Consider the following 13,141-nt stretch of genomic DNA (forward strand, 5'->3'; position numbering starts at 1 on the left):
TATGTCACAGATGGTGTAGGTCAGTGGTTCTCCAAGTATTGTCCCAGAATAGCAGCATCAGCGTCACCTGGTAATGTGTGATACTTAATAACAATGCATGTTCTCAGGCCGCACTCCAGACCTGTTGAACCAGAAATGAGGAAGGGGCCAGCCCAAGCAATGTGTGTTTCAACACATCCTCTAGGTGATTCTGATGCTAAAGTTTGATGCTGCCAAGTGACGACACTGTCTTTAGGAGAGAGGGCCAGCTAGAGATAATGATTGTGTCTAGAGAAAAACAACTAGCAGCCTAGATGCACGAGAATAATGTAGTCCAAAGCATCTCAGAGAAAATAGGTATAATTTATAGAAGACATTAAGAAGTCAATATAGAGCAGATTATTGAAACTTCGCTGTATGCTCTTCTTGAGCTTAAGTAAACTATTTTATTGACTTCTACTTTTCATGTATTTCTCTTGTTATTTGGGAGTTTGTGCCCTGTTGACAGAACCTTGTATTAGTTGTCTTTTGGCACTTTATTTTAGATTTTTGTAAAAGTGAGTGTTCTTTCTCTCCCGTAGCATATGACAGAAAACTAGTTGAAAAATAGCCAACCCAAACTAGTATTTTGTGTACATTTGTTTTTGAATATACTTTTCAGTGATTTCAGTTTTAAATTTTAACCCTGTAGAATTTTAGAGTACAAGATAGTTTAAATGGTCTCAAAAACTGTTTAAAATAATTTAGTTACTAGATACTCCCATGTTTGCAGGTAAACCTACTTATATATAGCAGATTTATATTCCTTATATGTATCCTTTTGACAAATTAGAATTGAAAATAATAAAAACAAGTTTCTTGTTTATCATATAGACTTAAGTTATAAAATAGCTAGTTACTATTTGTTTTTTTTGTTTCTAACGGCTAGGAAATTAGAGGCCTGTTTTTAGGTATACAGTATAAAAAGCTTATGGAATTTTTTAATATTTATTTTCCTTGAAGATAATTCCAAAATTTTCTTTTGAAAAATATGTGCCATTACTATTAGTTTTACTTGTACTACAAATATTTTATTTGTAACACTTAAAAGCTATATTCATACCTTATCTACTTGTTCAGATTGTCCACAGTAGTGCATTTAACACTGTCACAGTCAACATACAGTTGCATTTTTCCCAACATATTATCTAATTATTGAACTTTGTTAAGCTGATGAAAAGGAGAAGTTTGATTATAATTTTAATTGGCATTTCTCTTGTGAGAGTGAATATCTTTTTAATATGTTTGAGCTTTTGTATTTCTTTTTTATCAACATGTTCTTTGTGTTTTTTCCTGTTGAGTTCTTGATCATTTTCTTATTAATTTGTAGGTGCTCTTTATATATAGGAAAAACAAACTCTTGTGATTTGTGGCATTACTACTTCTCTGATTTTGTTTTGACATTTTGTCAAAAGAAATGGTCTTATTTCTTATAGTTTTTCAGCAACTTTTAAATTACCATATATAAATTTTGTTTTTGAGGTGAAATTTATTAGTTTCTTATGACTTTGGGTTTTGTCTTATTTTCAAAAAGACATTCCATGAGATTATTAGAACAAAACAAACTCTACCTTTTCTTTTAATACTTTTGAATTCCTTTAAATTTTTGATCCTTTTGGCAATTTGTTTTGATATGAGAAATAATTTCCAGATGGCTGCCATCAACATTTATTGAATAATTTACACTTTCCCCAATTATGTGCATTGTCACCTTTAATTTATACTAAATTCTTGTAAATATTTGGGTTTGTTTTTGGATTGTCTATATCATAGGTATGTCTTTTTGTGCATCATTACCACTTTTTAAGTGACTGTAAATGATGATAAGATTTAAAATATTTCAGAGCTTTGGAATTTTTTTATTCTTGCTTATTTATTTTTCCATATGTACTTTAGGCTCATCATGTGTGATGTTTTTAAAAACATTGTATTTGTATTTTAATTGGGCTTGCATAATTTTATAAGATTAATTTAGGGAAAAATAAAATTGTAATACAGAATCTTCTTGTTTAAGAACACGATTTTGCTTCTCATTTGTTCAAGTCATTTTTTTATGCTCTTTAGTAACATTTAAAGTAATCTTTGTATACCTCTTATTTTTTTCTTGTAAGGTTTATTCTAATCTTATCACTTTGTTATTATAAATGGAATTGTTTTCATTCATTATATCATCTAACTGGTTGTTTTTATAGAAGCCCATGGGTTTCAATTTATTATTTTTATATGTAGTTACTTTACTGAAATTCCCATATTTTTGTAATAGTTTATAGTCTTATTTTTTCTTGAACTTTCCAGATATCCAGTCATATCATTTGCAAATAATATGATTTTATTTCCTTTTTTAATTTATAAACTTATTTTTTATTAATTGAAGTATAATTGATTTACAGTATTATATTATTTTTAGATGCACAACATAGTGGTTCAGTATTTTTATAGATTATACTCCATTTACATTATTACAAGATAATGACTGTAATTCCTGTACTATACAATATAGTCTTGTTTATCTATTTTATACATAGTTTGTCTCTGTTAACCCCGTTCTCCTAATTTGTCCCTCCCCACTTACCTCTCTCTCCCCTTTGGTAACCACAAGCTTGTTTTCTGTATCTGTGAGTCTGTTTCTGTTTTGCATATACATTCATTTGTATTATTTTTTAAATTTCACATACAAGTGATATCATACAGTACTTGTCATTCTCTGACTTATTTTCCTAAGCATAATGTTTTCCATGTTCATCCATATTACTGCAAATGGCAGAATGTCATTCTTACGGCAAGGTAGTATTCCAGTGTATCATATGTATATATATGAAATACTGCTCTCTCTGTAGATATGTGTATATATACATCATATCTTCTTTATCCATTTATTTGTTGATGGGCACTGAGTTCTTTCCATGTCTTGAATGTTGTGAGCAGTGTTGTTATGAACATTGGGGTGCATGCATCTTTTTAAATTAATTTTCCTTTTTTCCAAACTTACTTCTTTCTGGACTAATGACAGTGGCCACCACCAGAGCAATGTTAAATATTTGTGGTAAGAAATGGACATCCTTGTTTTGTTCCTGATGGTCATTACGTCTTAGGTTTCTCTATTATACATGGTACTGGCTTTTGAATTTAATTGTTTGTGTCTTATCATATTAAGGAAGTTAGCATAGTGTTTGTTTCAAAAACAAAAATCTCCTGTTGGCAGAAAAGTTGGAAGGGCAATAGAAATAAGTTTTTTTTCTGAACCATTCGAGGGCAAGGTGCCAGGCAACCTGATGACCTATTGCCACCCACCAAATACTTCAGTGTTTATTTCCTGTAGACAAGTACTATCCTGTATAACCACGCATAGCCATCAAAATGTAGAAATTAACACTGATGTATTACTACCATTTGATCCTCAGATCCCATTCATATTTTGCCAGCTTTCCCAATAATGTCCTTTTATAGCCAAATCTAGAACAGAATCGTGGATAACATTCAGTTTTCAGGTCTTTTTAATCTCCTTCAATCTGAAACAGTTTTTCTTTGACTTTTATGACCTGACACTTTTGAAGATTATAAGACTGTTAACATAAAATGCCCCTCAACTTGAGTTTACTTGATGTTTCCGTATGATTGATTTCAGGTTTTGCATCTGTGGCAGAAATGTCTCAGAGATATTCTTTGATCACTAGGAACTATCACAGATATTCCTGTTATTGTTTGTTTTGCCTTTTCCAGGCACCTCCATCTTCTTTGTAATGTTTCTTTTCAACAATTCTGGGTCTTTTAGTATTAAATATTTAAGTAGTCCAATATGTAAATCGATAGGAGGAGGGGGAAGCAAGTGTCCTAGAAATATAAGAAGTAGTTGGTGGGTTGGGGAATGAGTCACAGTAAAGATTTTTGAGTATTAAAGGCTGCAGTGTCAGAATCACCCAGGACAGAAATACAGAATGGTGGCAGAAATACAGAACTAGTCACACAGGATAGAAAGGAAGAAATTGGTAATTTTTAAAAATTATTTTGGATATTTGATTATACTGGTTAAATTATTATAATTTTTTTATTAAAGCCACTTTGAACACTGTCTTCTAGGCCAAAGCACTGTTTGACCAAATAAGTTGGACTGTCATATCCTTTTGAAGGACATTCATTTTTGTCACTTTTTAATGCATGTATTATTACTCTGCTTATATAAAATAATCTCATTGTAGAACAAATAATTTCAAAAAGTTTTATGATTGGTTAGTATAGATATTACAGATATTTGATACCTTTTCCTCTGTGTGTACAATTAAATCATCTTTAGCCTATTTTTATGTATTTCAACAAGATAAAAAGAATCCTTCTAGTAACTGCAATGTAAATTTTAAGGGTTTGTTGAAATGACAACAAAAACATGACAGTACCTACATTCTCAAAGTTATAAGAAGCTCAGTGAGTTGGATTTTATGTTTATTATGGTACTGAAAAAAAGAGAAATGGGTATCGTTTAAACTAAGGAGTTTAATGGTCATTCACTAAACCTTTAGTTGGATTATCCACAATTTCTTAGGGATATTGTAAAGTCCATCATTAAATGGAATTTCTTGCTTACTTAAATGGAAAGCACTGTGGATATATAAATAACATTATCTGAGTTAATATAATAGAAATGAAAGGGAAAAGAATGTGAGAATAGTGAAACTGATAGCTGTCTTTGAGGGCCTTTAAGTAGATAGATCTGCCACACTCCTAGTGGTGTTATGAGTTACCTTAACAGGTTAGTACTTGCAACATAGTTTTTAATTCCTTAAGTAGAAGGTATTATTTCAGTTCTAAATGTATTTTTTAGTTATTCTGAACGACTGTTCTTTCCAATCCCCCTTTGTCTGACTGAAGATGAGAGTATTACAATTTATTTGTGTTAAAATGTAGGGTTTTTCTTTTTTTTTTTTTCTTTCTTTAGGAATACTTGGGAGGGGCCAGGAAACTATGGAGGGCCATTGGCTCTGATTTTCCTTTTCCCACCTTTCACTTTCTTTACCCCTGCATATTGAATCTAAATGGGGGTGGGGTTAAAGGTGGGGATTGAGAAAAGGCAGCTGCTATTCCTTATTTGTAGATGTCCAGGATAAAGTCTCTGGAGACAAGGAATCCATCATAAAATTTAAGTAGATGGTGAAGCTCTGAGAACTCTTAACTTTACAAGGCTTGTTATAAGAACTCATGATTTTGCTTTACCCACTTTCCTCATCTTCACTCCGAAAATAAATTGTGTAAGTTTCAGGTGTACAGCCTTATAGTTCAGTATCTGTATATGCTGCAAAATGATCACTGCCACAAGTGCAATTACCATCCATCACCATACACTTGACCCCTTATACTCATGTTTCCTGTCCCCCAACCCTTTTTGCCTTTTGTAACCACAGATCTCTTCTTTGTATTTATGTATTTGTTTTTGTTTTGTTTCTTCATCTTTATTTTTTGTAAGATTCCACATGTGAGTGAAATCATACAGTTTCTGTCTTTCTCTACCTGACTTACTTTGCTTAGCATAATATCCTTGAGGTTCATCTATATTATTGCAAATGACAGGATTTTATTTTTTTATGGCTGAGTAATATTCAGTTGTGTGTGTTATACATACATATATATACGTACGTATACATAGCTTCAGTATCCATCTGTCAATGGACACTTAGTTTCTATATCTTTGCTATTTATTATAAATAATGCTGCAGTGAACATGGGGATGCTTACTAGTGTTCTGAATTAGTGTTTTTATTTACTTCAAATAGATACCTCAAAGCAGAATAGTACGACTTGTGGTAGTTCTCCGTCTTCATTTTTTATAAATGAGAACACCCCTCAGTGCTCTAAAATACAAACTCTTGAGCAAACTGTACTGTATTTTGCATATGTCTGCACTTACGTTGGTTGTCTTAACATCTGTTCAGTTCAGTCCAGTCGCTCAGTCATGTCCGACTCTCTCTGACCCCATGAATTGCAGCACGCCAGGCCTCCTTGTCCATCACCAACTCCCGGAGTCTACCCAAACCCATGTTCATTGAGTCGGTGATGCCATCCAACCATCTCATCCTCTGCTGTCCCCTTCTCCTCCCACCCCCAATCCCACCCAGCATTAGGGTCTTTTCCAATGAGTCAACCCTTCGCATGAGGTGCCCAAAGTATTGGAGTTTCAGCTTCAGCATCAGACCTTCCAATGAACACCCAGGATTGATCTCTTTTAGGATGGATTGATTGGATCTCCTTGCAGTCCAAGGGACTCTCAAGAGTCTTCTCCAACACCACAGTTCAAAGCATCAATTCTGCGGCGCTCAGCTTTCTTCACCATCCAACTCTCACATCCATACATGACCACTGGAAAAACCATAGCCTTGACTAGACAGACTTTTGTTGGCAAAGTAATGTCTCTGCTTTTAAATATGCTATCTAGGTTGGCCATAACCTAGATAGTTGGTAGTTCTCCGTCTTCATTTTTTATAAATGAGAACACCCCTCAGTGTTCCAAGGAGTAAGCGTCTTTTAATTTCATGGCTGCAGTCACCATCAGCAGTGATTCTGGAGCCCAAAAAAATAAAAGTCTGACACTGTTTCCACTGTTTCCCCATCTATTTCCCATGGAGTTATGGGACCAGATGCCATGATCTTAGTTTTCTGAACGTTGAGCTTTAAGCCAACTTTTTCACTCTCCTCCTTCACCTTCATCAAGAGGCTCTTTAGTTCTTCTTCACTCTCTGCCATAAGGGTGGTGTCATCTGCATATCGGAGGTTATTGATGTTTCTCCCGGCAATCTTGATTCCAGCTTGTGTTTCTTCCAGCCCAGCGTTTCTCATGATGTACTCTGCATATAAGTTAAATAAGCAGGGTGACAATATACAGCCTTGATGTACTCCTTTTCCTATTTGGAACCAGTCTGTTGTTCCATGTCCAGTTCTAACTGTTGCTTCCTGACCTGCATACAGGTTTCTCAAGAGACAGGTCAGATGGTCTGGTATTCCCATCTCTTTCAGAATTTTCCACAGTTTATTGTGATCCACACAGTCAAAGGCTTTGGCATCGTCAATAAAGCAGAAATAGATATTTTTTTGGAACTCTCTTGCTTTTTCGATGATATTGGCAATTTGATCTCTGGTTCCTCTGCCTTTTCTAAAACCAGCTTGAACATCTGGAAGTTCACGGTTCACGTATTGCTGAAGCCTGGCTTGGAGAATTTTGAGCATTACTTTACTAGCATGTGAGATGAGTGCAATTGTGCGGTAGTTTGAGCATTCTTTGGCATTGCCTTTCTTTGGGATTGGAACGAAAACTGACCTTTTCCAGTCCTGTGGCCACTGCTGAGTTTTCCACATTTGCTGGCATATTGAGTTCAGCACTTTCACAGCATCACCTTTGAGGATTTGAAATAGCTCAACTGGAATTCCATCACCTCCACTAGCTTTGTTCGTAGTGATGCTTTCTATGGCCCACTTGACTTCACATTCCAGGATGTCTGGCTCTAGGTGAGTGATCACACCATCGTGATTATCTGGGTCGTGAAGCTCTTTTTTGTACAGTTCTTCTGTGTATTCTTGCCACCTCTTCTTAATATCTTCTGCTTCTGTTAGGTCCATACCATTTCTGTCCTTCATTGAGCCTATCTTTGCATGAAATGTTCCTTTGGTATCTCTAATTTTCTTGAAGAGATCTCTAGTCTTTCCCAATCTGTTGTTTTCCTCTATTTCTTTGCACTGATCTCTGAGGAAGGCTTTCTTATCTCTCCTTGCTATTCATCTGTAGTCTGAAGTAAAATGCATATAGCTGTCCTTTAAAGAAAAAAAGTTAAGCATTCCACCCCTTGCAATCAGTGCCTTTCTGTTTACTTTGTGACAGATATGTAAAAAGAAATGTTTTTGTATTTAATTGTTTTATCTTCCAAAGGTTTTTCACTGAGTTTTAAAAAGCTTATTTCAACTAAATTGCATTTTGTCTTTCTTTTCCTTACTCAGGCTCAGATTGCCTTTCTTCAGGGGGAAAGGAAAGGTCAAGAAAACTTGAAGAAGGATCTTGTGAGAAGAATCAAAATGCTGGAATATGCTCTTAAACAGGAAAGGTAATTCAGTAAAATGGAAGGTAGTGTTCTCTTAAAATACTGGAATAATTTTTCTGTTACTCCTAAAACAGATTCAAATTTTAATGTGTTCTGTTTGAATTCAGGAACTAGTATTTATAATAAACATTTAGAAATGGTTGCTATATGTTAATTTGTTAATGAATGTTTAATAATAATGACCTAAAACTGATGTATAAGGTTTTTAAAATTTTAACAACTTTTTTCCCTACTTTGTCCTTTCTGAAGAAATGTGTATACTTCCTGAACTGTCAATATCCATTTCTTTGTAGAATTGAAGTAGTTTTTGAGTTGTAAAGGAAATTTCTATAATACTTACTCCCTTTTACTAGTATCATCTAGTATTATTCAGTTTGATGTATTTTCCATGGAAAAAACCTGCTCTGGCAGATTGTGTTGAGAATCTTTCTTTTTGATATTTTGAGGCTTTGCTATCACCTGTTCATATCTCTCCAGAAGTGAATCTTACCTTTCTATTCTGCTAAGTGTCTAAAATATTCAAGAACTAAACTTGGCTTGCAAGTAAAGGACAATAGGTCATGGATGAGAATTTTGGAAGTTTTCATATGAATTAAGTATTTGCTTTAGTGGATGGTCTTTAGAATTTTTTGTCAGGAGTATGAGACAGTTCTTTGTTTTAGATTATTGAGTACTTGATAGGTGATATCGAAATTCTCTGTTTTGCTTTGTTTTTGATCACATGGCCTTTTCATTTTTTTGAAATTGATGAATGGCTTGTTTGAAAAACTACCATAAAATAACATTTAGCAGATGATATTTATGAATATCAAGAGATGTAAAACTTTTATTAGTTGTGTTTACCTTCATGTGAGATTTTAAATAATGGCACAAGAGACTGAAAACAGATTGCCCTCTTAGTGAAAAATTGGTGGTTCTTTTCATTCCTTGAGAGGTTGGTTGAAAGCTGTTTTGGGGAGGTGGGGGAAGAACACTTTTAAAAGTGTGTAATTTGGGAATATCTGAGATTTTAAACAACCTAAATGATAGGCATAATCAGAGAGTGTAATAACAGTAATAATAACTTTATTAACTACTATGTATTAGACCTTGAGGCTTAAAAACTAAATAACTTAGGTAGAGTTGTAGAGTTACAGTAGAGCTAAGATTCGGATCCCTCTGGTTTGTCTGCTTCTGAAGCTTGTACTCTACCAGTACATTATACTATCTTATAAGTCAGAAGAATTAAAATATACAAATACTAAACTAACCAAGGACACGGATATGGTGTGTATGTGGGTGTGTGTGTGTGTGTGTGTTTCCCTTCTCAATAACATATTCATTATAATCTATCCATCCAATTTAAGTACTGTGCTGGAATTGGGAACAAGCAAGTCACAGTTCTTGTCCTTCACAGCTTAGAGTAGCAGGAAGCAGACTCATAAATCACAAAAGTGCAGTGCAGTAAGTGAGATGCTATGGGAGAAGTCAGCACAGGGTACAGTGGTACCCAGGGTACAAAGAAGGGAGTGGTTATTTGGATCTGCGGTCTGTGGAAGTAGAAAGGAGGGTGTAATTAGAGGGGGTGAGACATGAACAGCATCATACAAAATAAGCTGTTTGCCAAGGTTCAGAATGTGGAGATTGTATGTTTGACATGGGACAAAGCAGTGTGGTGTGTTCAGAAATTTGTGATTACTGTGTATGGAAGGTAGGGGTGTCAGTTGTAATTTATAAGCTGTAATGGTAGAGTTGGGCAAAAGCCCGATCATGGAGAGCCTAACTAAGGAGTTTAAACTTCTGTCTTACATTGGAAGTTTTTTAAAAACATTTTCTTCTAAAATAATCTCATACTAATCGAAGTTGAACAAACTATATATTCTTTGCCCAGATTTCACCAGTTGACAACATTTTGGTCTGTTTATTTTTATCATGTTCTCTCTGTATACTCATGGTCTTCCCCCCATCCTCCCCTCCCTCAGAGTCATTTGCTACTTGTTTGCAGACTTATACCTCTTTGCCCCTAAATACTTAAGAGAGTATCTTCTAAGAACAAGGACTTTGCCTTAAATAACTACAGTTCATTATTAAGGAAATTTAATGTTAACATAGTTCTGATATGTAATACAGCCCATATTCATATGTTCCAGTGATGATCTTACTACACTCGATCTTAGTCAGAAGGCCTAGAAGCGATCCAATGATGATCTTTATAGCATTTTTTCCTACCAAATGTGCCAGTAATAATCTTCGTAGTATTTTTTTTTCCTGGTCCAGGGTCTAGTTTAGGAATATATATTGTGTGTATTTGTTGTACAGTTGAAAGGTTTAAGCATAGAATAGTGTTAAATAGATTGTTTCCCTGGTGGCTCAGACAGTAAAGCGTCTGCCTGCAATGCAGGAGACCCAGGTTTGATCCCTGGGTCGGGAAGATCCCCTGGAGAAGGAAATAGCAACCGACTCCAGTACTCTTGCCTGGAAAGTTCCATGGACAGAGGAGCCTTGTAGGCTACAGTCCATGGAGTCGCAAAGAGTCGGACATGACTGAGCAACTTCAGTTCGGTTCAGTGTTAAATAGATTTTAGAAAATCACTCTAACCTTAGTTTGGGGGATGAACTGAAAAGATCTGTTAATAGAGGCAGGAAAATTGTAATAGTTTAGGATGAGAAATGATATCATATTAACTGCTGGAATAGAGGAGTCATCAACTATGAAACATTTTATTTTTTTACTTCTAATGTTATATTTTTTGGCTGCACCATGTGGTTTGCAGAATCTTAATTCCCTGATCAGAGGTTGAACCTGGGCGCCTGGCAGTAAAAGCCCAAATCCTAACCACTGAGTCACCAAGGAATTCTCTATGAAACATTTTAACTAGAAAGAATCTATGAAATTTGGAGATGACTTGGTATTGAGGATGAAGAAGAAAGATAATTCAAGAATGATTCCCAGGTTTCTGGCTTGAGAGAGAAGTTTGAAAATTATAAAGTGAATTAGAAATAAAGAGGGTAGTAAAGCAGATACAGAAGAGGATTCATGAATAGGGATGTGTACTTGGGAATCATCAATATTGTGGGTAAAATTATAAGAACTTTGAAACAAACAGAACTAGTGTGAAACAAGAAGTAGCAGGAGCCAGTTACAGGAGTGGTTTGAGGAAAAACAGAGAAAGAAGTGCTAACCAAAGAGTGGTGGGGAAGGAAGGAGAAAGCAGTGAATGGGAAGCAAGCTAGAGAAGGTGGGAGTTTGACAATTGCAGGTGCCAAAGAAATCACAAGTAAGTTGTATACTGAAAATAGTTCCAGACTTGCCAGTTAGGTGCTTGTTGGTATCCTTGCCAGAACAGCTTTAGTGAGGTAGCAGGAACATAAACCAGATCACAGGGGATTGAGAGGTGAGAAGGATGGATAGAGTGGAGAAAGATAGAGTTGTTTGGTTTTTCAAGTAGTTTGACTTTGGAGAACAGAAAAGATAAACAGCTAGTGGCTGAGGCTAGGGAAGATTGTTCTTTGTTTTTTAATATAAAGGAATTCTCCTGGAAAAGTATCCCTGATTTCATTTGAAGTTCATGGAACTTCATGAACTTCATGCCATTACATTGGGAATAATCTCCTGATGTATGGCACCACTGAAGTGTGTAATAAATTAAGGAATTAAAAAAACTTCTTTGTGAATTAGAGCTGTTAAACATTTAAGTTCTCTTTACTGTGAAATTATTTTTATAATGCCTAGGAATTTTTAAAAAAATTAGAGCTATAAAGCATTTCAATTCTTTTCATTTTGAAATTATTTTTTCTAATGCCTTAAGCCAATTTTTTTAAGTTTTTTTTTTTTTTTTTAACTGAGGAAAATTTGAAGCACAGACATACAGAGACTAGTATCTTTTATATACACCTCCAACCAAGCCTTAACAGTTAACATTTTTGTCCGGTCTTGCCTCATCTCAATCTATTTTAGAGCAAATTCTAGGCATCTTGTCATTTAACCTGTAAAAACCCAACTAAGGATCATGGTTTTGAGTTGCTGGTTATAGATTTTCTAACTAATCCCACTTAAAAAGGTCCACAGTTAAGTAAAACTGAATCTTTAACATTACAGAAGGATTACTCACCTTGTGTGGGTTTAACAAAGCATTCCTTAAAGGGTGATAAAATTTACAAAAAGAGAAAATTATACATAATTTTCCAAGAACACACAGGGTATAACCTCGGGTTTTTTCAGAAAGTTCTATACTGAAGAATCTCAAGCACTATATAAAATATAATTCTGAAATATTATATAAAATATAATTCTGAAATATTTCTTCTAAAATATAATCCTGAAACATGGAAGAAATGCCCCGCATCTCTCTTGTGTCTGCTCTAATGTAAAAACCCAGCTATCATCCTTGCCTCTAATACATTTTCTCATTCTAATTTTTATTTTCCACATCCATAGGATTCATTTTCCAAATCACAAATGTTATATCCTTGCTTAAAAATATCTAGCTAATTTCAGAATTCTTAGTAAAACCTTTTACATCCAGGCCTCTTTCTAGTCCTGTACATACACACACAAACACACACACACACTGTGGTTTTCCGCCCCACCCCCCCACTCTTAAGATGTTCCTTGTGACCAAAATACCTTCATCAATCCATTTGTCTGATTGTAAAACAGATTGCAGGCTTTGAGGTTTAGCTAAAATCTCATGCGTTACCTTCTTTTTGGTAGCTGTCCTTGACTACTGTCAGGATCTTTGACAGAATTAGATAATCCCTTATCTGAATTTGTGTAACATTTGATATAACTCATAGTTCTTATCCACCGTGTTATTTATTTACATTTCTGTCTCTTCTTCATCTCCTTAGCTCTACCCTTAAGTAACTATAAGCTGCACATTATTCCCAGCAGGCAGTAAGTGCAGTATCTGTCATAAGAATTTAATGACAGTTTATTGTTGGAGTTAATCAAATTATTTTTAAGTGTCAATATTTAAAATGTGGTTAGAATGCTGGTTTATATTCCAAGCATATCATATGTAATAATTGACTTTGAAACAAAACCATAATGGGATGTCATTAATATC

General features: G+C 34.6%; 1 protein-coding gene across 10 annotated transcripts in view; it reads left to right on the top strand.

The window, feature by feature from the left end:
- The window catches only part of STRN (striatin), a 115,385-nt gene that overhangs the window by 37,459 nt on the left and 64,785 nt on the right, over nucleotides 1-13,141 (top strand). For all 10 annotated transcript variants that reach the window (XM_081596230.1, XM_081596231.1, XM_081596233.1 and 7 more), the window contains one exon: nucleotides 7,993-8,096. In XM_081596230.1, the coding sequence (XP_081452356.1) occupies nucleotides 7,993-8,096 (104 nt within the window). The remainder of the gene's footprint in view (nucleotides 1-7,992; nucleotides 8,097-13,141) is intronic.

Source organism: Giraffa tippelskirchi, chromosome 4 (genome assembly GCF_054371585.1).
Source record: "Giraffa tippelskirchi isolate mGirTip1 chromosome 4, T2T-mGirTip1v1.2.pri, whole genome shotgun sequence".
In the NCBI taxonomy this organism is placed as follows: domain Eukaryota; kingdom Metazoa; phylum Chordata; class Mammalia; order Artiodactyla; family Giraffidae; genus Giraffa; species Giraffa tippelskirchi.